The following is a 25,730-nucleotide window of genomic DNA, read 5'->3' on the forward strand; positions in this document are numbered from 1 at the left end:
AAGCCATCGACAAATAAAAACTATTATATATCATTGACAAAGCGGGAATTAACCCAGGAATGCAAGGTTATCTTAACATCCAAAAATTAATGTAACATACCATATTAATAAACTAAAGAGTAAAACCCACAGTCATCTTAATGGACCCACAAAAAGAAGGATTTCACCAAATTCAAAATGCATTCATGTTAAAGGCTCTCAACAAACTAGAAATAGAAAGAAACTTCCTCAATCTATAAAGAGACTTTATCAAAAATCTACAGCAAATGTCATACATAGTGGTGAAAGACCGAACGCTTTCCCACCAAGACTGAGAACAAAACAAGGACACCCAACATCACAACTTCCATTGAACATTACACAGAAGGAGAAAACCCGTGCAAGAGGGCAAAAAGAAAACAAAGAAATTAAAGGCATCTACATTAGAAATAAAGAAGTAAAACAAACTTTATTCGCAGATGCCATAAGCCTTTATGTATAAAAAGTACTAAAGAACCAAAATAATAAAAAAAAAACCTACCCAAACTAATACAGACAGTCCCCAACTAATAATCGTTCAACTTATAGCTTTTTGACTTTATGATGAGTTTATAAGGACTTAACTCCACCATAAGTTGAGGAACTCTGTAAGCAAGTTTAACAAGGCCATAAAAAACACAGTTGTAGAATGAAATAAATTAAAATCTACTGTATTTCTACATACTAGCAAGAAAAATCCAAAAATGAACCAAAGAAAACAATTCCATTTACAGCAGCTTTAAAGAGTACTTAGAAATAAATTTTAAAAAGAATTGCAAGACCTATATGCAAAAAACTACAAAACCTTGTTGTCAGAAATTAAAGGAGATTTAAACAGAAACATCATATTCATGGATTGTAATATACAATATTGTAAAGATGTCAATCTCCCTAAACTGACCTATAGATTCAATGCATTTCCTATCAGAATCCTGCAGAAACTGATAAGCTGAACCTAAAATTTATATGGAAAGGCAACTTTGAAAAAGAAGAAACAAGTTGGAGAATTTATACTAATTTCAAAATATGCTATAAAACTACAGTAATTAAAACTGTAGTACTGTCACAAGAACAAACATATAGATATCAATATAACAGAATGGAGTCTAGAATATACCAGTGCATCAATGATCAATTGATCTTTAACAGATGGTAAGGCACTTCAGTGGGGAAAGGATAACATTTTCAATAAACAGTGCTATAACTGGATATCTATATGCAAACAAATAAATTTACAAAAGTTAAAAAGAATTACAGAACTAAATGCTAAGTGCTCAGACTGAAACATTTCTTGAAGTAAACACAGAAGAAACTTTTTGTGGTTTCTTTTTGTGTTAGGCAACAATTTCTTAGATATGAAAACCACTGTATATAAAATGAAATTTTGATATACTGGACATCATCAAAATTAAAAACTCACATTCTTCAAAGACACTATTTAAAATCTGAAAAGATAAGCCATAGATTATAAGTCATACACTTCACAAAGAATGTATATCCAGAACATATAAAGAATTCTTACAACTCAATAATAAAATGACCCAAATGAAAAATGAGCACAAGCTTTGACATTTCACCACAGAAGATATATGAACAGCTAATAAGCACACTGACAACATGTTCAACAGCACCAGTCATTAGAGAAATGAAAATTAAAATAATGAAATATGACCACACACCAACAAGAAAGAACTTGTATATTTAAAAAACTGATCCACCAAATGGTGTCAAGGGTTGTGACGGAACTGAAACTCTCATTTGCTGCTGATGGCTATGTAAAATGAACAAACACTTTGAAAAAATAGTTTTAAGTTTCCTAAAAAGTTTGAGATACATCTACTCTACAACCCAGCCATTCCTCTCCTAGTTATTTACTCAAGAGAAGCAAAAGTGAATGGCCACAAAAAGACTCATATGCAAACATCCATATCAGCTTTATCTGTAACAGCCAAAAAAACTGGACATAATCCAAATGTCTCAAAGAGGTAAAAGGACTGTAATTTGCATGACATACACACAAATACTACTCAGCAATTTTTTTTTAAAGAGCAAGCCACAGATAAACACAACATGGAGGAATCTCAAAAAAATAGTGCAGAGTAAAAGATGACAGACAAGACAGAAAGTAAATCAGTGGCTGTGCTGGGCTGAGGATAGAGAAAAGAGAAATGGATTACCAAGCAGCATGAAAAATTTGGGTGGGGTGGTGATGGATATATTATCTTGATTGTGCAGATAGTTTCGCAATGGTTACATATGTGAAAACTCATCAAATTGTACAGTTTAATAAGTGGTCAGTTATACCACAATAAAGTTGCGAAAAAAAATTTAACTGTCAATTTCCATTTCAAGCAAGGGTGTGGAGCATCTGAATACAGAAACCATTACATTACTAAACAATTTGGTGGTATCTACTTAAGTTGAATAGTTGCATGCCCTGGGCCCCAGCAATTCCATTCCTAGGCATATACTAGACTACAGTGTAAAAAATGTGATTACCATTGTAGTAGTAGTAGTCGTCGTCGTCGTAGTAGTAGTAGTAGTAGTAGTAGTAGTAGTAGCGATTTGGAGGGACACAAAGGGGGCTTTTGGGGAGCTGATGGTGTTTGCTTTCTTGGCCAGGTAGTTACAGGGGTAAGATGACAATTCTTCAAGATGTACACTTAAATTTGTGTATTTTTGTTTGTTATAATTCATAAAAAATGTTTACTGTTTTTAAAAATATATGGTTTACTCCCCAGGTTAAAAACCTTGAAAATTAGTTAACCATATCCAACAATAATTTATATCAGTAAATTACGAAAATACATCAAATCGAAGTTGAGCTTATCCCAGAAACGCAAGTCTGATTTAACATTAGAAAAATCAATCAACTAATTACCACATTAACACATTAAAGGAGAAATTTTATAGAATTATTTCCATATTAAAAAAAAAAAACATAAAAAACACTTGAAAAACTCAACATCCACGCAGCAGCATGACATCCCCCAGCTGAACTACTGCTACACCCTACCACAAAGGGCCAAGCTACTGCAGAGGTGTTGAATTCCAGTTGCTAGTGTACCCTCCTCTTAAAATTGAACTGAAGTGGCATCCCACTCATTGGAGACCTCAGGCCTCTGGCACACAGAAACAGTTGATATCTCCCCCAGACCACATATACCCCCGCCAATACCACTGGTGAGACAGCACCTCACATTTCCAGGAGCTCTGAGCCTCTGGCACACCAAAGTAATTGCACCCCCAGCACCATAGCTGATGCAGTACCCCCACCCCACCCCCACCCAGGGATCCAAAGGCTCTACTGACCCAAGTAGCTATGCCTTCTGGGGCTGACAAGATATGGCAACTTGCCTTCCAGGGATTCAGAACCTCGGCTGAGCTGTGAAACCCTGTGTTCTAGGCCAAAGAGACACAGTGCCCCATCTACCTAGAACTGGACTAGTCCCCCTACATTTCAATCTGCTGAGGCACCCTACCTCTCCAAGGGGTGGTTATTGCTGCATTGTTCCCTACCTCACAGGGCCCAAGATACAGCTGTATCTTGCCATTCCTGGGTCCTTGTTGCCACTGGACCCAGCCTCATAGAGCCTGGGCTATTATACCAAGTCAGGGTCCCAAGTGACCACCGCATGCTCCTCATCACCCACAGCCTGAGCTACCATGTTACCCAGTTGGTTCTGGATCCCAAATGGCAACTGTTCACTGCTCACCAGGGACTGAGTCTCCAGAGACCCCTTCTTCCCCAGAATCATGCCAGTGCCTCACCCTGCCCCCCAAGGTCAGAAGCATGGCTACATCCCAGTCCCCTGGGCCCAAGCTGCTGGGGTATGCCCCACAGAAACAAACCCTGTGTAGTGGGAGAACTGAATCCACTCATGCCTTGGAAAGTGAACCTGTGCCTGAAGTCCCAGGTGCTACAGTAGTTTCATAAGACCCTAAGCCCAGGAACTTGGCTCCACAGCTGCTCTGGGCCCCTGTGCCCTATAACCCAGTGCTGCTGCGGCTGCCTGTGAGCAATGTCAGACCTGATACCAAAAGAGATCCCCCTCAATGAAGATTCCCTACTTTGGGGAAGACAAGAACAGGAAGACCCCTACAACCTTTGCCCCAATAACCTCAGCAGCCACCATCACTGACACAGACTCCTATAGCCCAGATCACTGAGGCACTCACAGTCTTCACTGACATTGATCACAACTAAGAAGCTGCATGACAACTACACCACTGCACCCACACAGAAGCAGAGCCACTGTGTCCTACACCCAAGCAGTACCCTCAGGCCCATCTTCAGGTGAAAGTCTTCCCCTTCCCACTCTGTAAAGTTGGAAAGATATGACTGCACTATCAGATGTACAAACATCATGGCAGGGTCACAAGAAACATGAAAAAGCAAGGAAATATGAAACCACTAAAAGGAACACAATAACTCTCCAGTAACTAACCCCAAAGAAACAGAAATCTACAAATTGTCTAAAAAGGAATTCAAAATAATGAACTAAGGAAACTCAGTGAAACATAAGAGAATAAAAAAAGACCATTCAATGAAATTAGAAAAATAAATCATGATCTGAATGAGAAATTCAATAAAAGAGATATGATTTTTAAAATCTCAATAAAAATCTTAGAGCTGAAGAATTCAATGAAATAAAAAATACCACAGAGGGTTCAACAGCAGGCTAGATCAAGCAGAAGAAAGAATCTTGAAGGCTTCTGAAATGACTCAGAAGAGAAGAAAAAGAAAAAAGAATGAAGAGAGGCTATGGGACACCACTAAGCAAACAAATATTCACATTGTAGGAATTCCAAAGGGGGAAGAAACAGAAAAGGTTTATATAAATAAAATAATTGGTAAAAACTTCCTAAACCTTGGGACTTAGGAGGAGATATCTACATACAAGTCAATGAAGCTCAAAGATCCTCAGATAAACTTTAGAAGGTTCTCTCCATGGTACATTATAATCAAACTGTCAAAAGTGAAAAGACAATGAAATAATTTTAAAAACAGCAAGAGAAAACTGTCTAGTCACATATAAGGGGATGTCCATCAGAGTATCATTGGACTTTTCTGCAGAAACCTTGCAAGCCTGGAGAATGGGATGACATATTCAAAATGATGAAAGGGAAAAAAAAAATCTGCCGGCTAAGAATACCATACCAAGGAAAACTATCCTTCAGAAATGAAGGAGAAATAAAGTCTTCCCCAGACAAATAAAAGTTGAAGGAATTCACTGACAATAGACTTGTGTTACATGAAATGCTTCTTCGAGCAGAAAGAAAATTATAATAATTACCACCATGGATACATGTAAAGTATAAGACTCACTGGTAGAGATAAATACTTAGTCAAGTCAGAATACTTTGAAACTGTAAGTGTGGTATGTAAACCATACATGTCTCTATTATGAAGGTTAAAAGCCAAAATAGTCAAAAATAACAAAAGCTACAGTAAGTTTTTAAGGAATACATAATATAAAAAGATGAATATTGTGGCATCGAAAACATAACTTGTGGGATGGACAGTAAAAGTCCAGTTTTTCTATGTGCCAGAAATTATCAACTTAAACAGTTGATAACAACTTAACAGTTGTTAAGTGTAACAGTATAAGATGTTTTGTATAAGCTCATAGTAACCACAAAACAAAAAACTATAGCAAATATACAAATAATAAAGAGGTCATTATTTAATGATAAAAAGGTCAGTTCATCAATGGGATGTAACAATTGTAAATATATATGCATCTAACATTGGAGCACTAAAACTATAAAGCAAATATTAATGGACATGAAGGGAGAAATAGATAGCAATATAATAATAGTAGGGGACTTCAATACCCCACTGTCAACAACAGATAAACTAGAGAAAAAATAAATACTAGACTTAATTGTACTTTGATCAAACGGACCTAATATACATAAGCAGAACATCCCATCAAAAGCAATACATTTTTTTCTGGTCCACATGGATCATTATCCAGGATAGGCCATATGTTAAACCACAAAACAAGTCGTCTTAACAAATTTAAGAAGACTCAAATTGTATCTATTGTTGTTTCAGATCACTATGATATAAAACTAGAAATCAATAAAAGGAATCTTGAAAATTTCATAAATACATAGCAATTAAATAACATGCTCCAGAATAAGTCATGAGTTAAAGAAGAAATCAAAAGGGAAATTAAAAAATATCTTGGGACAAACAACAATAGAAATGCAACATAGCAAAATCTATGGGTTGCAGCAAAAGCATTTCTAAGAGGGAAGTTTATAGTTTCTGCATAGCAAAGAAAAAAATCAATAAAACATCAGCCTAAGGAATGGGGAAAAATATTTAGTCCATATATCTAATGAAGAGTTAATATCCAAAATATATAAAGAACTAGGCCAGCCATGGTGGCTCATGCCTGTAATCCCAGCACTTTGGGAGGCAAAAGCGGGCAGATCACTTGAGGTCAGGAGTTCGAAAATCAGCCAGGCATGATGGCACACACCTATAATCCCAGCTACTCGAGTGGCTGAAGCACAAGAATCGCTTGAACCTGGGAAGCGGAGACTGCAGTGAGCCAAAATCATGCCACTTCACTCCAGCCTGGACAAGAGAACAAGATTCTGCCTCAAAAAGAAAAAAAAAAAACAAAAAACAAACAAAACAAACAAACAAAAAGCAAAATATAGATATTAAAAAACCTCATACAACTCAATAGTAGAAAAACAAACTGATTTTAAAATGGGTAAAGAATCTGCATAGACATTTCTCCAAAGAAGTCATAAAAATAGTCAGTAGATATATGGAAAGGTGGTGTACATCATTAATCATCAGAGAAATGAACACTAAAACCATTATGAAATACTAACTCGCACCCATTAGATGACTATTATCAAAAGGTCAAAAAACAAATGTTAGTGAGGGTATGGAGAAAAGGGAACTCTTTTACACTGTTGGTGAGAGTGTGGCTTGGTACAGCCATCTGGAAAACAGTATGGAGGTTTCTAAAGAAATTTAAAATAGAACTACCACATGACCCAGCTGATCCCTCTTCTGGCAATATACCCAAAGGAAATGGAATCACCACCTCATAAAGATATTTGCACTTCCATGTTTCCTATGGCATTATTCACAACAGCCAAGACATGAAAGCAAACTAAGTGTCCATCAAAGAAACAATGATAAAGAAACTGCAGTATACATATCATTTAGCCCTAAAAGGAACAAGACATTGCCATTTGCCACAACATGGATGAGCCCAGAGAACATTATCCTAAGTAAAATGAGCCAGACACAGAAAGAAAAATATTGCATGATCTCACTTATATGTGAAATCTTAAAAAAAAATTCAATTATACAGAGACAGAAAACAAGGTATTGGTTATCAGGGGTGTGCATAAGAGGGAGAGGGCAGAAAAGAGGAGATGTAGATCAGAGGACACAAAACTGCAGATATGTAAGATGAACAAGTCTAGAGATCTAACGTACAACAGGAGGGCTACAGGTAATAAAATTGTACAGTATTGGGATTTGTGATAAATGAGATTTTAGTTGCCCTTGCCACTAAAACAAATAAAATGGGTAACTATGTGAGAAGATAGATACGTTAATTCGCTTCACTATAGTAACCCTTTTACTATCTATATGTATTCTACAACATCATGATGTATACCTTAAATAAACAACAAATAAAAACTATTTTTTAAAAAACCTAAGGCAGATATCCTTAATAGTTAATTGTGGAAAGCATTCCTTATAAATAAGATGCCCACTAACAAAACAAAAGGCATAAAGATGAGGAAAAAAACCCAAACTATATATTGGTAGATGGTATGTTTATGTAAAAAATGCTAAAAAAAATCTAAGATTAATTATTAGAATGGTTAACAGAATTTATCGAGGTTGCTGAAACAAAATAAATGGTATTTCTAAACACCAGCAACATACAAATTTTAAAAGCACTTAAAGAGATTCTATTTATAATTGTATAACAAGATAAAATAATAACAAAAATATCATGTGTACAAAAAATAAAATAGGAATAAACATAACAAGGATGAGAAAAATAGATGCAAGGAAAACTACAAAACACTGTTGAAAGGAACTGAAGACACAAATAAATGGAAAGACATCATGTGTTCATGGACTGAAAAACTCAGCCCTGGTAAGATGTCCATATTGGCTGCCTCATCCTTTACAAGCAGCCCACCCTGAATTCTCTTAGTGTATACATTTAAAAAAAAAAAAAAAGCCATACTTCCCAAAGCAATCGATAGATTCAATGCAATCCCTATCAAAATCCCAATGACTTATTTTTTACAAAAATTTAAAAATGCACATGAATCTCAAAGGATCCTCAAGCCAAAACAATCTTGAAAAGAACAAAGAGGCTTACATTTCCTGATTTCAAAACTTACTACAAAACTACAGTAATCAAAACAGTATGGACTAGCATCAAAACAGACATGTATAGTCCAATGAAACAGAACAGAGAGCCAAGAAATAGAGCCATTGTATGTAAGTCAAATAATTTCGAAAAAGATGACAAAACCATTCAATAGAGAAAGGACAGTCTTTTCAACAAGAGGTGATGGAAAAACTGAGTATGTGCAAAAGAATGAAGTTGAACCCTTACCTTATACGATATACAAAAATTAACTAAAACTGTATCCAAGATCTAAACATAAGACCTAAAATTATAAAAATGTTACAAGAAAATCCAAGGAGAAAACTTCACAACATTGGATTTGGCTATGATTTCTTGAATATGACAAAAAAAGTAGAGGCAACAATAACAACAACAAAAATAGACAAATTGAACTACATCCAAATTTAAAACTCTTGTTCTTCAATAGACATTATCAACAAAATGAAAAGTCAACCTACAGAATGGGAGAAAATGTCAGTAAATTGTATCTTTGATAAAGGGTTAATGCCCAGAATATATATATATAAAAAAAAACTCTATAACCCAACAAGCAAATAGGCAAAGGACCTAAGTGGTAACCTCTCCCCAAAAATATAAAGAAGTGGCCAATAAGCACATGAAAAGACGCTTAAGGTCACTAATCACCAGGGAAACGGAAATCAAAACGAGAATGAGATGCCACTTCACACTCTTCAATAACGCTATTTTTAAAAAAACAAAATAACAAGCATTGGTGAGGATGTGGAACCCTGTGCAATGCTGCTGAGAACATAAAAATGGTACAGCTGCTATGAAAAACAGTAGGGTTCTCTTAAAAAAAAAACAATAAAATTAGTATATGATCCAATCACTTCACTTTTGGAATTAAAAAGCAGAGACTAAAACATACATTTGTAACACCCATGTTTATAGCAGCATTATTCACAAGAGTCAAAAGGTAGAAGCAACTCAAGTTGCTTCAACAAAGAAATGAATAAATAAAACGTGGTATTACACATACAATGAAATACTATTCAGTCTTAAAAAGGAAGAAAATCCTGACACATGCTACAACATGGATGAAACTTGAAGACGTTAGGATAAGTCACAAAAGGACAAATACCGTATGATTCCACTTATACAAGATCCCTAAAGCAGTCACATTCATAGAAACAGAAAGTAGCAGGACGATTGTCAGAGGCAAGTGGGGGTGTGGAATGGAGAGAATGGGGAGTTATTACTTAGTAGATAGAATATTTCAGTCTCGGAAACTGAAAAAATTTCTGGGTACAGATGGTGGTGATAGTTTCACAAAAAAGTCAATGTACTCAAGGCCACTGAACTGTAAACTTAAAAATGATTAAAATGATAAATTTCATGTTATTTATATTTTTTGTCACAATAAAAAAGCATACAAAAATCCTTTATAGAAAAAAAATTTTCTACTTGGCTTGAACATGTAAGTTTGGTGAAAGGATATAAAGATGTTTTGAAAGACCTAAATCAGTAGAAAAACATTTAGTAGCATGCTCATAAATTAAAATATTCAACATAAAAATATCAATCTTAACGCCTGAATTTATAGAGTCAATGCAATTCCAATTGAAATTTTATAGTTTCTTTTTAAATATAGAACTGAGCAAGCTGATTCTAAAACTAACACAGACATGAAATAGGGCCAGGACAGTCCTAATAAAAAATAAGGTGAAGGATAGTTCCAGACACCAACAATTATTATAAAGCTTTGATAACTAAGGCAGATGACAAAAAAAGTGATCACTGGACCAGAACACAATAGTCCACGAGCAGACCCACACATATATAAAAACTTGGCTTATGTTAGAAAGCCTTGCAGAGCAGGAAAAAAATGCATTTTTCAATAAAGTATGCTAGAATAATTGGGTATCCACATGGAGAAAATGAAGTAAGACTCCTACCTCTAAATACACAATAAAACCAATTGCAGATAAATAAAGACTATTAAAGATAAAAGTATAAAATTTTGAAGAATGTCTTATAACTTAGGATAGAAAAAGATTTCATAAATAAGACCAAAAGGCATAAATTATAGTTTGTTCAGTTCTACTAAACTGCAACCAAGAGTTATGTTAATCAAAACACATCATAAAGAAAGAAAAAAGGTAAGACACAACCTATAGGTATATTTGCAATATATATAACTAACAAAGACTTAGTATCTAGTAAAGATAATCCCTAAACATCAATAAGAAAAAAAAGACCCCAATACAGGAATGAACAAAAATTTGAATAGGCGCTTTGCATTAAAAAACCCCGAACAGCCCATAAACATGTGAAAAAATTGCTCAGCCTTATTATTAAGCAGGGACAAGTAGAAAAGCAAATTAAAACCACAAAGAGCTATTTTTTCACATCTACCAACTTCGCTATAATTCGGAAAGTCACAAAATATCATGTCAGTAAGGTCACACCAATAAAAGGGACTTAGGCTTGGCCAATTATATGTTTTTTCCTGTGTCTTTAAATCTTAAACAAGTGATTAAAACTAAGGGATAACTGAAGGTTATATATCATCATCAGAGTGGCAACACGCTGACCAGACTGTTTCCATCAAAAAAAAAAAAAAAAAAATCCACTGCTGTGACTCTTGTGATCTAGCCTTTCATGTCTGACAGAACATTTCCAAACCTGGTCCTCTAACCTTCTATTACTTATGTCCTCAGTATCTTCCCCAAAAGTCTCTTTTGCTGAAGCCATCCAGAATCAAATTATATATTTTTTGATTTGAGTGTGGTGGTACACACCTGTAGCCCAAGCTACTCAGGAGGGTAAGGTGGGAGGATCACTTGAGTCAGAGAGTTCAAGATCAACCTGGGGAACATCGCAAAACCTCATCTCAAAAAAACTCTACATGACAGTAAATGGCTTTAAGACCTCAACTTGAATATTCACTCAGTGCAAAATGTTCATCAAGATAGCAAATGAGATACCTAGCTCTTTCCCGGGCTGCATCCTCACGGGCTTTTTCCTTTTCTTGCCTCTGTTGTTCAATTCGGGCTTCTTGTTCTTTCCTCTTCATTAACAATTCTTCTACACGGGCCTGCCGTTCTGCCTCTAGAGCTCTCTTGCGTTCCTAATGTTAGAAATATTTTTTTCCAATATTAGAATTATGTGTAAACTAAAAATGATTCAAAGTAATACACCTTTCACCAAACTTATATGTTCAAGCCAAGTAGAAACATGGGCTTGCCACTAGGTACTCTGCTTCTTAAAATTTAAACAAAAATCAAATAGCAATGATATCTGGTTTCTGAAAGTCATTTACCAGTGTTACACATAATTCAGTAAAGACTTCCTTTTTTACGCAAACGCTGTGTTATATTTGTTTTGTGGGAACTTGTGATGGTTAATCAGCCGCCAGCGAGGCTAGAATATAAAGCAGGCAGAAAAATATGAAAAGAGAGACTGGCCTAGCCTACCAGCCTACATCCTTCTCCCGTGCTGGATGCTTCCTGCCCTCAAACATCAGACTCCAAGTTCTTCAGTTTTGGAACTCGGACTGGCTCTCCTTACTCCTCAGCTTGCAGACACTCTGTTGTGGGACCTTGTGATTGTGTGAGTTAATACTTAATAAACATATATATATATACACACACATATATATATACACACATACACATATATATCCTATTAGTTCTGTACCTCTAGAGAACTCTAATACAGAACTTAATATATGTTTTCTGATTAATCACTTCTAAAGCCTTGTGTTAATATATGGTTATAGAAATACCTGAATACGATGAAAAAACCATAGTTAATAGGTTTTATTTCTGAACTAAGGTTTCATGATGGAATTAAGTAAAGACAGCTTGTGAGAAGGAGAAAGAGGTAATATAATAGAGCATAGTGGGTATAAGAGTGGATATCGGGTCAGATTCCCTGGTTTTGTTTCCTGACCCCATTATTCACTAGCACAGTGACTCTGGGCTACTTAGTTACATTCTCTGTGCCTTACTTTTCTAGAAGATAAATAATAATATGTATTTCTTAGGATATTATAAAGCACAGATGAGCTAATATATGAAAAGCACTTACCATAGTGGCATATATAAAATTCTCAATAATTATCATCATCATCATCATCAAGCCAGAAGATAAATCATCAAAACTGGGTAACTTCAACATGAAATATTTGTCACTCATGAAATATTTGCCATGAATATTTGTTCCTCATGTTATTGATATGTTTCTCTGAATCCATACCCATTCCCCAGATAGCACATACAACCTCTTGGTAGCCTCTCCTCTATAATTAATGGAATACATTGATCTAGGCTCTAGTACCTACTACTTACATAACCTTGGGCAAGGTACTTCACCTTAAAGAGCCTCAGTTGATTGTGAGATGTAAATTATTAATTACAGGTAAGTTCTCAGCATAGAGTTTAGCCATAGTAAGGGCTCAGTAAAGATAGCAGAAAAAAAATAACAAAGCAATTTCTATTCAGGGAACACAGAAGAGAGATTTGAACATTTCTAACAGTTAACTGAGCTCACAATAGTAGCTTCACCTGCACTACAAGCTCTATCTGCCCCAGGGAAAGAAAGCCTTTTAAAAATAGCCAAAAGGATCTCTATTTCTTTCTTTTTTTTTTTTTTGAGGGGGTGGGTGGTATAAGAAGAGGGTAAACTGGGAATTGGAGGGAATGCTCTTATTTGAGGAGGACATAACAGGCACACTGCAGACTGCTGTAGTCATGCAATTAGATTTTAAAATATATCTTTTACTGTCTGAGCATACTATTCATGAAATAGTTGTAGCTATTTCTCATGACTAATCAAGAATAATATGTGGAAACTTGGTTAGCCAAAAAAATATCAAAAACTCTTAAGACTAAAAACAATCAAATCTGGCACAGAAAATTTTCTCCATTGAAAAAAAAAGTGAACAAAAAAATTCCTCTTACAGTCCAATTTTTCTGAAGTTTAAAAATTCCATATTATATCTGAAAACACGTTTCACAACAAAATACAAAGAGCTTAGGCATTAAATATAAAGAATTAAAGCAGAATTTTTCATTTCATATTTTATTAAGACCAAGGGCTTGAGGAATGTAATTTTTTAAATCCTAAATTGATCTTATAAAATATGTATTATGTAAAAATAATTACTTCAGGTATGTGCAGTGTAGCCAAGTGTACACTTGTAAACATAATGTCAACTTGCTGATTGTTTTAATGGACATCAGACCAACTCCAACATTGTATGAAAAGAGATAACTGGATGTAAAAAGTTACTCAACCTATTAATTTCCATTTTTAATAACTTGAAAAGAGAACTGGTAGCCACACAGCTAATGAGTAAAATTCAGCTACCATTTCCCAATCTAAAATTTAAATTCCCGAAAGACAGGAAACTTTGCACCCCACAAAGCACCCTGCAAAGAGTAGGGATTCCTAAATATCTGTTTAATAAATGAAGCATGACTTTATAAAATAATATACGCTATGAATCTATATAGCCACAAGGAAAGAATTAAAACTTACAGCAAAGGAATTAGAAATATAACTAATTCTTAAGCCTACAGAAGAACCTCTCAGACCCCTACATATCTCAGCCAGGGAGGTGTTTAAGGCAGCCTAAGAAAGGATTCTGTAGCTCCTCTTTATGCCTACAATTCAAATGATTAGGACAAAAGGACAAAGCAGGATAAGCAAAAAAGAAAAAATTGAGCTTATAATTAATCAATAAAGAATATACATAACAATAACAGCAAACTGAGAATATATGATGGCAGCACTTGGTATTTTACTTACAAGAAATGAGAATCACAATTGCCTTTAATAGTCCATGAGAATGTTTCAAGAGTAAAAATAAAATGGATGGAGGGTCTCTGAAATTCTGTATTAGGTTAGGATCTTACCATTATTGTATTTACAGAATACTTGGCACTAGTGCCTGTACAGCATGTAATGACTACACATTTTTAAAATTTTAATGTTATACGTGTTATCTACCAGTGGATTTTTCTAACTATCTATCTCAGTATATCTCAAGCATATGTAGACAGGTTTAAAATTTTTCATTGAAATTAAATCCATAGGAAATTTCAGCACTTTTAAAAACAAAAATAATTATAAAGAGCCAAAACAATTCTTAAAGTGTTGGTTGGTGGAGGAAATTCCCTACTAGTTTAGTAAACTGTTTTCCTTTAAGTTTTAATGAATGTTAAAAATTGTGAAGTGAGAGTCATCATTTTTAAACGAAAGATAACTGTTATATTTCAAATCTGCAAAATGCAGAGGAAGCAACCAAAGATGTCTATTTAAAAATATACACTACTACTCATGTATTTCCTCAAAAAAACAAGCTAAGAAGTTACCTTTTCCAGAGAACTTTCCCTGATATTCTATTTCCACCAATCGAGCTAATTATTCCCTCCTCTGTGGTACCTTTGTACCTTGTACATACTCTAATTACACTCTTTCAAATTAAACTGTAATTTACTATTTGCTATAAAGGCAAAAATGTCTTATTTATATCTCTGAATTATTAGTTATTAAAGTAACACATAATTTACAAACCGTATTATTTTTATCTGTCTGTATTTCTTTCTCTACAGACATTTATAGCATTTATCCTGTAGAGAAACAGAAATAATGCTAAAGATTCAAATTAAACATTCAAATATATTTTTTTACTCATTTAAGAATACAAGTTAATAGATAAATAGCTTATAAATGATAAATATGAAAATTTTTACTGCTTCTTGGAAAGGAAAGGCTAGTTTCTCTAATGGGAGCATTCTGCATTTTTAAACATGAAGTTAGCTTTGCATTCATTAAAATAGTACATTGGACTCAAATCAAATAGAGATCAGGATGAATATGGGAATGCCTGTTATTGCCCACAAATAGCAAAAAGTGACCAATGAACTTAAAAATGTATTAATAATTTACTAAAATCACTGATAACAAGAAGCATGAAATACAACACCTGTAATTTTTAAAAATACCTACAAAGCTTTTCATGACCTCCTCCCTAACTCTAATGCACCGCTTCCTCATATCCCCTTCTGCATGAAATGCCCTCCCATACAACTTATCATTTGTCTGTTTCATTTTTGAAAATTTAGTAAAAATGTCATCTCTACCTGGAAACTTTTCTGGACTTTTTCATATTCCCTCTACTCTCTATATAAATAAGGTGTTCTCCTTTGTGCTACTGACAATGCCTTTAGCATAGCATTTTTCCTCATCTTGTTTATGTACATATACATCTCCACATTGAGAACACAGATGTATGTTTTTCATATCTTTGAGCCTGACACATGACTTGCAGTAACTCAATGAAATGATCACTGAAGGAACAAATAAACATTAGTCACAATAAATACAGCATATGTGAATTTATATTTAAATATTGCAAAATTTGTTTTCTACATCCAAAAATATGTCAGGTCTTTAAAGACTATGGGCAAGCATTTTACTGAGGAAGATCTAAAATAGATTATAAACAGCAGGATAGTTTATGCCTTAACCTTTTCCCCATCTTGAAAATGGTTGCAAACGTAGGGTTTGCTGCAGAGGTTAAAATCTAATTATGGTATCTGATGATACCATCTAAAAAATAACAGATGCCCCTTATCTTAGGCATAAAAATTACCCTAAATTTGCCTCATCATAGGCAAAAAATTGTTTGAGGCTATATATACTGATTCAAAAACAACCTTTGCTTTTATTGTTGGGAGAGGACCATATTCTTGCCCAGCCCAATTAGAAAAGAATAGACAATAATCTGTCCAGAGCAGTTTAATCCTTCACCTAGTTGAAGCTGATGATTCTATTGCTATGATTACAGTCTGCTGATGAAAGAACTGATGACCGTAACTGAAGGAGAACACACTATCTTTTAGAAAATAGACTTTATGTTTCTAGAGTGCCATATTGAACCATGCACCTTTGGGAACAAACACTAGGTTACTCCAGTTGGGGTCCTCAGCAACTAGCTTTAAATCTAAAATATGTGTGGGCGGCAAGCCACCCAGGTGCCGAGGCAAGAGACCAAGGGCACGAGCTCTTCCAGTATAATAAAATACATAAAATAAGAATAGTTATACTAGATATAGATCATAGATATGATTATATATGAATATCATTAATCATTAGTTTGTAGCAATTACTCTTTGTTCCAATATTATAATAATCCTCGCTCCACAATCATAACCTAGGAAAAACCAGGCCATACAGAGATAGGAGCTGAGGGGACATAGTGAGAAGTGACCAGAAGACAAGAGTGCGAGCCTTCTGCTATGCCCAGACAGGGCCACCAGAGGGCTCCTTGGTCTAGCGGTAACGTCAGCGTCTGGGAAGACACCTGTGGCCAAGCGGACTGTGGTCTAGCGGTAGCATCAGTGTTAAGGAAAAACACCCGCTACTTAGCAGACCGGGAAAGGGAGTCTCCCTTTCCCCGGGGGAGTTTAGAGAAGATTCTACTCCTCCACCTCTTGTGGAGGGCCTGACATCAGTCAGGCCCGCCCGCAGTTATCCTGAGGCCTAACCGTCTCCCTGTGATGCTGTGCTTCAGTGGTCACGCTCCTAGTCCACTTTCATGTTCCATCCTGTACACCTGGGTCTGCCTTTTAGAAAGCAGTAGCAAATTAGTGAAAGTACTAGAAGTCTCTGATATGCAGAAATAATGCCATAAGCTGTCTCTCTCTCTCCTCTCTCTCTCTGCCTCGGCTGCCAGGCAGGGAAGGGCCCCCTGTCCAGTGGACATGTGACCCACATGACCTTACCTATCATTGGAGATGGCTGACACTCCTTACCCTGCCCCTTTGTCTCATATCCAATAAATATCAGCACAGCCTGGCATTCAGGGCCACTACTGGTCTCTACGTCTTGGTGGTAGTGGTCCCCCGGGCCCAGCTGTCTTTTATTTCTTTGTCTTATGTCTTTATTTCTATAATCTCCCATCTCCACATGCACACGTATGTTTATAGCGGCACTATTCACAATAGCAAAGACTTGGAACCAACCTAAATGTCCAACAACGATAGACTGGATTAAGAAAATGTGGCACATATACACCATGGAATACTATGCAGCCATAAAAAATGATGAGTTCCTGTCCTTTGTAGGGACATGGATGAAACTGGAAACCATCATTTTCAGCAAACTATTGCAAGGACAAAACAACCAAACACTGCATGTTCTCACTCATAGGTGGGAATTGAACAATGAGAACACATGGACACAGGAAGGGGAACATCACACACCAGGGACTGTTGTGGGATGGGGGGAGGGGGGAGGGATAGCATTAGGAGATACACCTAATGCTAAATGACGAGTTAATGGGTGCAGCACACCAACATGGCACATGTATACATATGTAACAAACCTGCACGTTGTGCACATGTACCCTAAAACTTAAGGTATAATAATAATAAAATTAAATTTAAAAAAATCTCCCATCTCCGCACATGGGGAGAAAAACCCACCGACCCTGTGGGGCTGGACCCCACAAATATGACAGGTTCTCAATCAATGTTTGCTGAAGAAAATCCTACCTGCACAGCTTCATCACGTGCTTGCTTTTCTTCCTGTCTTCTCTGACGCTCTTCCTGTAGCTCATTAAGCCTTTGTTCATATTCCTTCAATTTTGATAAAACATCATGACGTTTATTCTGGGCTTCAAGGGTATTTATAAAGGCAATTTCATTCACCTTTAAAAAACAAAGAAGGTAAGGTTTAGATCAAGTTAATTCTAGGGCACATTACAAAAATAAGAAATCTAACAACAGTCAGGCTGGGCGTGGTGGCTCACGCCTGTAATCCTAGCACTTTGGGAGGCCAAGGAAGGCGGATCACCTGAGGTCAGGAGTTCAAGACCAGCCTAGCCAATATGGTGAAACCTTGTCTCTACTAAAAAAAAAAAAAAAAAAAAAGAAAAAATAGCCGGGTGTGGTGGCAGGTGCCTGTAATCCCAGCTACTTGGGAGGCAGAGGCAGGAGAATTGCTGGAACCCAGGAGCCAGAGGTTGCAGTGAGCCAAGATCGTGCCACTGCACTCCAGCCTGGGTGACAGAGCAAGACTCCATATCAAAAAAAAAGAAAAGAAAGAAAGAAATCTAACAACAGTCTTTATATAACAACACAAACCAGTGGTAAGGCATGGAACAAAAAATAAATGAAGGAATTATGGGTCTTTTCTTTCAATATTTACCTCAAAATGGATAATAATCCAGTGTGTATAAAAAATCCACAGGCCTTAGAAAGAAGTGATTTAGAGGCCTGCCACTGAAAACATTTTTAAGTGAAGAAAGAATTTTAAATTCTTATAGAGACCATCTTACAAAGTTCTACTTAATAACATTGTAATTTGCAACTATACAAATTACACAAACATTGAAATAGGTATGCTCATGTTATTCTAATGAGTTTGAGAGGACAAAATGTAAAAATAAACAACAAATTACTTTTCTTCAACTTATAATGAATGAGTGACAATTAGATACAAGGTACTGAACTATACATTGCATCCTTAACTTCACATATATTGATTGTTAATAGTCAAGTTTTGCTAGAAAGTACAGATATTTTAAGTAAAGGACAGCTAATGATAAAGCTCAAAAATCAGGTAGGATCAACCCTCTCATTCTTGAAAGCCAGAGGGGAGGGTATGCTACAGTTAAAATGGTAGAGTGAAGTAGGGAAGTGAACACTAGAGACAACTGTCTTTGCCAGCCACAGACTACAGAAATCCATGCTGGATGGAATAAAACCTACGTTAAGATATTTTATAAATCTCAGAAAACTTTGAATACAGATCCAACTAAGCTTTCCCAATCTCCATGCCATGATACCACTTTTATAAGCACTTTAATAAGTACATTAATCACAGAAATATCCTTCAAACTGTACTGAAAGTACTCAAAATACAAGATAGGCCAGGCGTGGTGGCTACGCCTGTAATCCCAGCACTTTGGGAGGCTGAGGTGGGTGGATCATGAGGTCAGGAGTGCAAGACTAGCCTGGCCAAGATGGTGAAACCCCGTCTCTACTAAATATACAAAAATTAGCCGGACATGGTGGCAGGCACCTAATCCCAGCTACTCAGGAGGCTGAGGCAGAGAACTGCTTGAACCCGGGAGGTAGGGGTTGCAGTGAACCAAGATCGCGCCACTGCACTCCAGCCTGGGCGACAGAGCGAGACTCCATCTCTCTCTCTCTCTCTCTCTCTGTCTATATGTGTGTGTGTGTGTGTGTTGTGTGTGTGTGTGTGTGTATGATAAACAAGTATGTTCAAGGAAAATTTATTCAGACTACATCATCAGGGCACACATATTAAACATAATCAAAATGAAAGAAAAAGTAATGAGACCTAATACACTAAGCAAAATTTTTACAATAAAATAAAACTCACAAGGGAAAGAGTATGCAAAAGTCAGATTAAACAACTCAATCTTGGCAGGGGGCAGTGGCTCATGCCTGTAATCCCAGCACTGTAGGAGGGCCAGGCAGAAGGATTGCTTGAGCCCTGGAGTTCAAGATCAGTCTGAGCAATGTAGAGTGACTATCTCTATTAAATAAATATATATATTTAATTAAATATATATATTTAATTATATATTTTTTTTTTTTTTTTTTTTTTTTTTTTTATATATTTATATATATATAATTATATTATATATATTATATATATATTTAATTAAATATATATATTTATTTATTTATTATTTATTTATATATATTTAATTAAATATATATATATATTAAAAATTAGCCAGGTGTGGTGGCGTGCAACTATAGTCCTAGTTACTTGGGAGGCTGAGGTGGGAAGATTGCTTGAACCCAGGAGTTGGAGGCTGCAGTGAGCCGTGATCACGCCTCTAAACTCCAGTTTGGTCAACAGAGTGAGACCCTGTCTCATTTAAAAGAACAGCAACAATTTGGAAGAAAATAATAACCTGTGGCCGGGCACAGTGACTCACACCTATAATCCCAGTACTTTGGGAGGCCGAGACAGGCAGATTGCCTGAGCTCAGGAGTTTGAGACCAGCCTGGCCAACACGATGAAACCCCATCTCTACTAAAATACAAAAAAGAATTAGCCGGGTGTGGCAGCATGCGCCTGTAATCCCAGCTACTTCGGAGGCTGAGGCAGGAAAATCGCTTGAACTTGGGAGATGGAGATTGCAGTGAGCCGAGATTGTGCCACTGCACAGCCTAGGCAACAGAGACTCACTCCATCTCAAAAAAAAAAAAGAAAGAAAAAAAGATAAGAAAATAACCTAACAAACAGCAGAAAATTCATTAGACAAACTTGGTAACACTGAAAAATTTGACAAAAACATGAATTTAAAGAAGCAAAGGAAAGATGATAAAACAACATACAGTAGTATCTCCTTATCCACAGGGAATACATTCCAAGACCCCTGGTGGATGCTTCAAATCACAGACAGTACCTATATAGTCAGCACTCCATATCTGTGGGTTCTGCATCCATGGATTCAATTAACCATAGATAAAAAATGTTTTTTTAATGGGTGTTTGTACTGAACATGTACAGGCATACCTCAAAGATATTACAAGTTTGGTTCCAGCCCACCACAATAAACTGAGTATCACAATAAAGGAAGTCACATGAATTATCAAATTTCCCAGTGCATATAAAAGTTATTTTTACACGATACTATGGCCTATTAATTGTGCAACAGCATTATGTCTAAATAAACAATGTACGCACCTTAATTCTAAAACACTACCATCATTCTCAGTAAACTATTGCAAGGACAAAAAACCAAACACCACATGTTCTCACTCATAGGTGGGAATTGAACAATGAGAACACATGGACACAGGAAGGGGAACATCACACACTGGGGACTGTTGTGGGGTTGGGGGAGGGGGGAGGGACAGCATTAGGAGATATACCTAATGCTAAATGACGAGTTAATGGGTGCAGCACACCAACATGGCACATGGATACATATGTAACAAACCTGCACATTGTGCACATATACCCTAAAACTTAAAGTATAATAACAATAACAATAATAATAATTCTCAAAAAAATGCTAATGAACATTTGAGCCATTAGCAAGTTATAATCTTTTTCTCTGGTGGAGAGTCTTGCATTGATGTTGATGGCTGCTGACTGATCAGGTGGTGGTTGCTGAAGGCTGAAGTGCCTGTGGCAATTTCTTAAAATAGGACAACAACGAAGTTTGCCACATTGATGGACTCTTCCTTTCCTCAAAGATTTCTCTGTAGTATGTGATGCTGTTTGATAGCATTTTACCCATAGTAGAGTCTTTCGAAATTGGAGTCAATGCTCTCAAAACCCTGCTACTGCTTTATCAATTAATTTTATGGAATATTCTAAATAATTTGTTATTTCAACAATGTTCACAGTATCTTCACCAGGAGTAGATTCCATCTCAAGAAACCACATTATTTGCTCATTCATAAGAAGTAACTAGGACGTGAGGGGGATCTGGCTGCAACATCTGTCACCCCATTTATCACCAGGGTTGATTCAGCTGATCTGGCTGGCTAAGCGGGTGTCCCCTTCCTCCCTCATCACTCCATATGCGTCCCTCCCGAAGCTGCATGCTCGGTCAAAGAGGATGACCATCCCTGATAGAAGAGGACTGGTCTTTGGTCAAGGAATATGAGTAGCTGTGCTCCCCTGCTAGAATCTCCAAACAAGTTCTCAAGAGGTATCTTGTATATTTAATTTTTGTAATAAGACTGCAGCAATTCAGTCCCATCTGCAGGCTCACTTCTAATTCTCATACTCTTGCTGTTTTCACTACATTTGCGGTTGCTTCCTTAACTGTCCTCTTGAACCACCAAAAATCATCTGTGAGGGTTGGAATCAATGTCTTCCAAATTCCTGTTAATGTTGATATTTTGACTTCCTCCCATGAATCACAAATGTTCTTAATGCCGTCTAAAATGGTGAGTCCTTTCCAGAAATTCTTAATTTCCTTTGCCCAGATCCATCAGAGGAATCACTATCTATGGCAGCTATAGCTTTATAAAATGTATTTTTTAAAAAACTAAGATTTGAAAGTTGAAATTACTCCTTGATCCATGGACTCCAGAATGGACGCTACGTTAGCAGGCATGAAAACACCACTCATCTCCTTGTACTCGCTCCATCAGGGCTCTTGAGTAACCAGTGCATTGTCAGTAAGCAGTAAAATTTTGAAAAGAGTCTTCTTTTCTGAGCTGGAGGTTTCAACGGTGGATTTAAAATATTCAGTAAACAATGCTATAAACAGATGTGCTGTGACGCCGGCTTTGTTGTTCCATTTATACAGTATAGACAGAATAGATTTAGCCTAATTCTTAAAGGGCCTAGGATTTTCACAATGGTTAAGGAGCACTGGCTTCAACTTGAAGTCGCCACCTGCATTAGCTCCTAATAAGTGAGTCAGCCTTGACTTTGAAGATTTGAAGCCAAGCTCTGAATTCTCTATAGCTATGAAAGTCCTAGATGGCATCTTCTTCCAAGAGAAGGTTCTTTCATCTGCATTGCAAATCTCTTGTTTGGTGCAGCAGTCTTCATCAATTATCTTAGCTAGATCTTCCTTCAGCTTCTATGTCAGCACTTATTGCCTTACCTTGCACTTTTATGTTATTGAGATGGCTTCCTTCCTCAAACCTCAAGAATCAACCTCTGCTATCTTCAAACTTTTCTTCTCCAGCTTCTATAGCTCTCTTAAACTTCACAGAATTGGAAGTAGTCGGGATCTTACTCTGGATTCGGCTTTGGCTTAACGGAATGTTGTGGCTGGTTTGATCTTCTATCCAGACCACTTGAACTTTCACCATATCAGCAATAACCTGTTGTGCTTTCTTATCATTCATATGTTCACTGAAGTAACACATTTAATTTTTCTCAAAACTTTTCCTTTGCATTTACAACCTGACTGTCTAGCACAAGAGGCCTAGCTTTCAGTTTATCCCAGCTTTATTTTTTTTCTTTTTGTTTTTCAAGACTGGGTTTCACTTTGTCACCCAGGCTGGAGTGCAGTGGCTCACTGCAGCCTCACACTCCTGAGCTCAAGTGATTCGTTCACTTCAGCCTCTTGAGTGGCTGGGACGATAAGCATGCACCACCACATCTGGCTAATTTTTAAAATGTTTTGGTAGAGATGGGGTCTTGCTAAGTTGCACAGGCTCTAGCCCAGTTTTTGACAAGCCTTCCTCAATAGGCATTATCATTTCCAGCTTTTGATTTAAAGTGAAAGATGTAAAACTCTTCTTTTCACTTGAAGACTTAGAGGCCACTCGTGAACCAGGGAGGCGAAGCTTGCAGTGAGCCAACATCGCGCCACTGCACTCCATCCAGCCTGGGCGACAGAGCAAGACTCCATCTCAAAAAAAAAGACTTAGAGGCCACTGTATGGTTATCGATTAATAACCAATTAGCCTAATATCAATACTGCTGTGTCTCAGGGAATAAGGAGGCCTGAGGGTAAGAAATGGGAGAATGGCCAGGTCAGTGGAGCAGTCAGAACACACAAAAAACATTTATCAATTAAGTTTGCTGTCATATACAAGTGTGGCTCATGGCACCCCAAAACAATTACAATAGTAACTCCAAAGATCATAATAAATATAATAATTAAAAAATCTAAAATATTATAAGAGTCACCAAAGTATAACACAGAGACATGAAGTGAGCACATGTTGTTGGAAAAAATAGCAAAAATAAAGACTTGCTTGATGCAGGATTGACACAAATATTCAATTTTTAAAAACTCAGTAAGTATCTTTGAAGCCCAATAAAGTGAAGCAGAATAAAACAATGCATGCCTGTACAGACATTTTTTCTAGTCTTTAATCCCTAAATAATACAGTATAATAACTATTGCACAGTATCTACGTTGTATTAGGCATAAGTAAGCTAGAGGTGATTTAAAGTATACAGGAGGATGTGCATAGGTTATATGCAAATACTATACCATTTTATACATGGGACTTGAGCAACCATGAATTTTTGTATCTTCAAGAGGCCCTGAAACCAATCCTCCACAGATACTGAGGGATGACTACATACATTGTACAAATTTCTTTTTCCTTCTTCACAGTGTCACAAATAGAAGATTCATTCTTACCACAGATTTCAGTAACCTCAGCATAAGATTTCTTTCCTTTCCTTAGTAAGTTGAGAACTTTCACTCTTTCATTTAAAGGAAGCACTTTACAACTTCTGTTTGGCATATCCAAATTGCTAGCATCACTCTTCTTGTGCTTTGGGACCATTAAATAGAATAAAGGTTACTTGAACACAAGCACTGTGATACCATGACACTCCATCTGATAACCAAGATGGCTACTAACACACCAATGAGCAGATAACATATACAGCATGGATATACTGGACAAAGGAATGATTTATGTCTGGGACATGACTATACAAGATTTCATCATGGTACTCACAACAGCACACAATCTGAAACTTATTAATTGTTTATTTCTAGATTTTCCATTTAGTATTTTGGGACTGTGATTGAGGGTAGACGAAACCACAAAGACCAAAACTGCAATTAAGGGAGGACTACTGTCTTATTTGATAACGGTGATTAGTGAGCTAAGGAAACAAACAGAGTACAAAAGTAACACTGTCACAGAATTACTTAAATTAGAAAATGCATGGAACAGAACAGATATCGTAAAAACCAACCCCAAATAATGGCCCAGGCACAGCTGCTCACATCTGTAATCCCAATGCTATGGGAGGCCAAAGCAGGAGGATCACTTGTGGCCAGGAGTTTGAGACCAGCCTGGGCAATATAGCAAGACCTCCATCTCTACAACAAATTTAAAAAATAAGTCAAATTTTGTGGCACATGCCTATAGTCCCAGCCACCCAAAAGGCTGACTCAGTAAGATCACTTGAGACCAGGAGTTCAAGGCTGTAGTGAACTATGATCATGCCACTGCACTTCAGCCTGGGTGATAAGAGTGACACCCTGTCTCTACTTAAAACAAACAAATTACTTCTAGAGGAAAAACTTTTGATAATACAGTCATTGTAGATTTTTACAGTGAAAATGAATGGATAAGAAGCCTTGAATATAGAGAACATGGCAAAATGACCTAATATAAAGATAAAGATAAATAGTATCTACGTAGTTAAGAAAGGCAACAGAAAATATTCCAACATAAAATACAGGAAATGTTTAAAGATTAAGAGACCTTATGTTACTTCATAAAAAACTGACTCAGAACATTACCATCAAGAATATCCTTATTAAATCATAAAACATTAAGAAAGAACAATAATTTTTCAAGCTTCCACGCAGTAAATATAAGTCAC

The 25,730-nt window shown here is 36.4% G+C and overlaps 1 protein-coding gene across 8 annotated transcripts in view; it reads right to left on the minus strand.

Moving 5' to 3' along the window:
- SCAPER (S-phase cyclin A associated protein in the ER) overlaps positions 1-25,730 on the minus strand; it is a 562,100-nt gene that overhangs the window by 372,278 nt on the left and 164,092 nt on the right. For all 8 annotated transcript variants that reach the window (XM_030814840.1, XM_030814838.1, XM_030814836.1 and 5 more), the window contains 2 exons: positions 17,963-18,118; positions 11,384-11,526 (listed from right to left, as the gene is read on the minus strand). In XM_030814840.1, the coding sequence (XP_030670700.1) occupies positions 11,384-11,526; positions 17,963-18,118 (299 nt within the window). The remainder of the gene's footprint in view (positions 1-11,383; positions 11,527-17,962; positions 18,119-25,730) is intronic.

Source organism: Nomascus leucogenys, chromosome 6 (assembly GCF_006542625.1).
Source record: "Nomascus leucogenys isolate Asia chromosome 6, Asia_NLE_v1, whole genome shotgun sequence".
Taxonomy (NCBI): Eukaryota; Metazoa; Chordata; class Mammalia; order Primates; family Hylobatidae; genus Nomascus; species Nomascus leucogenys.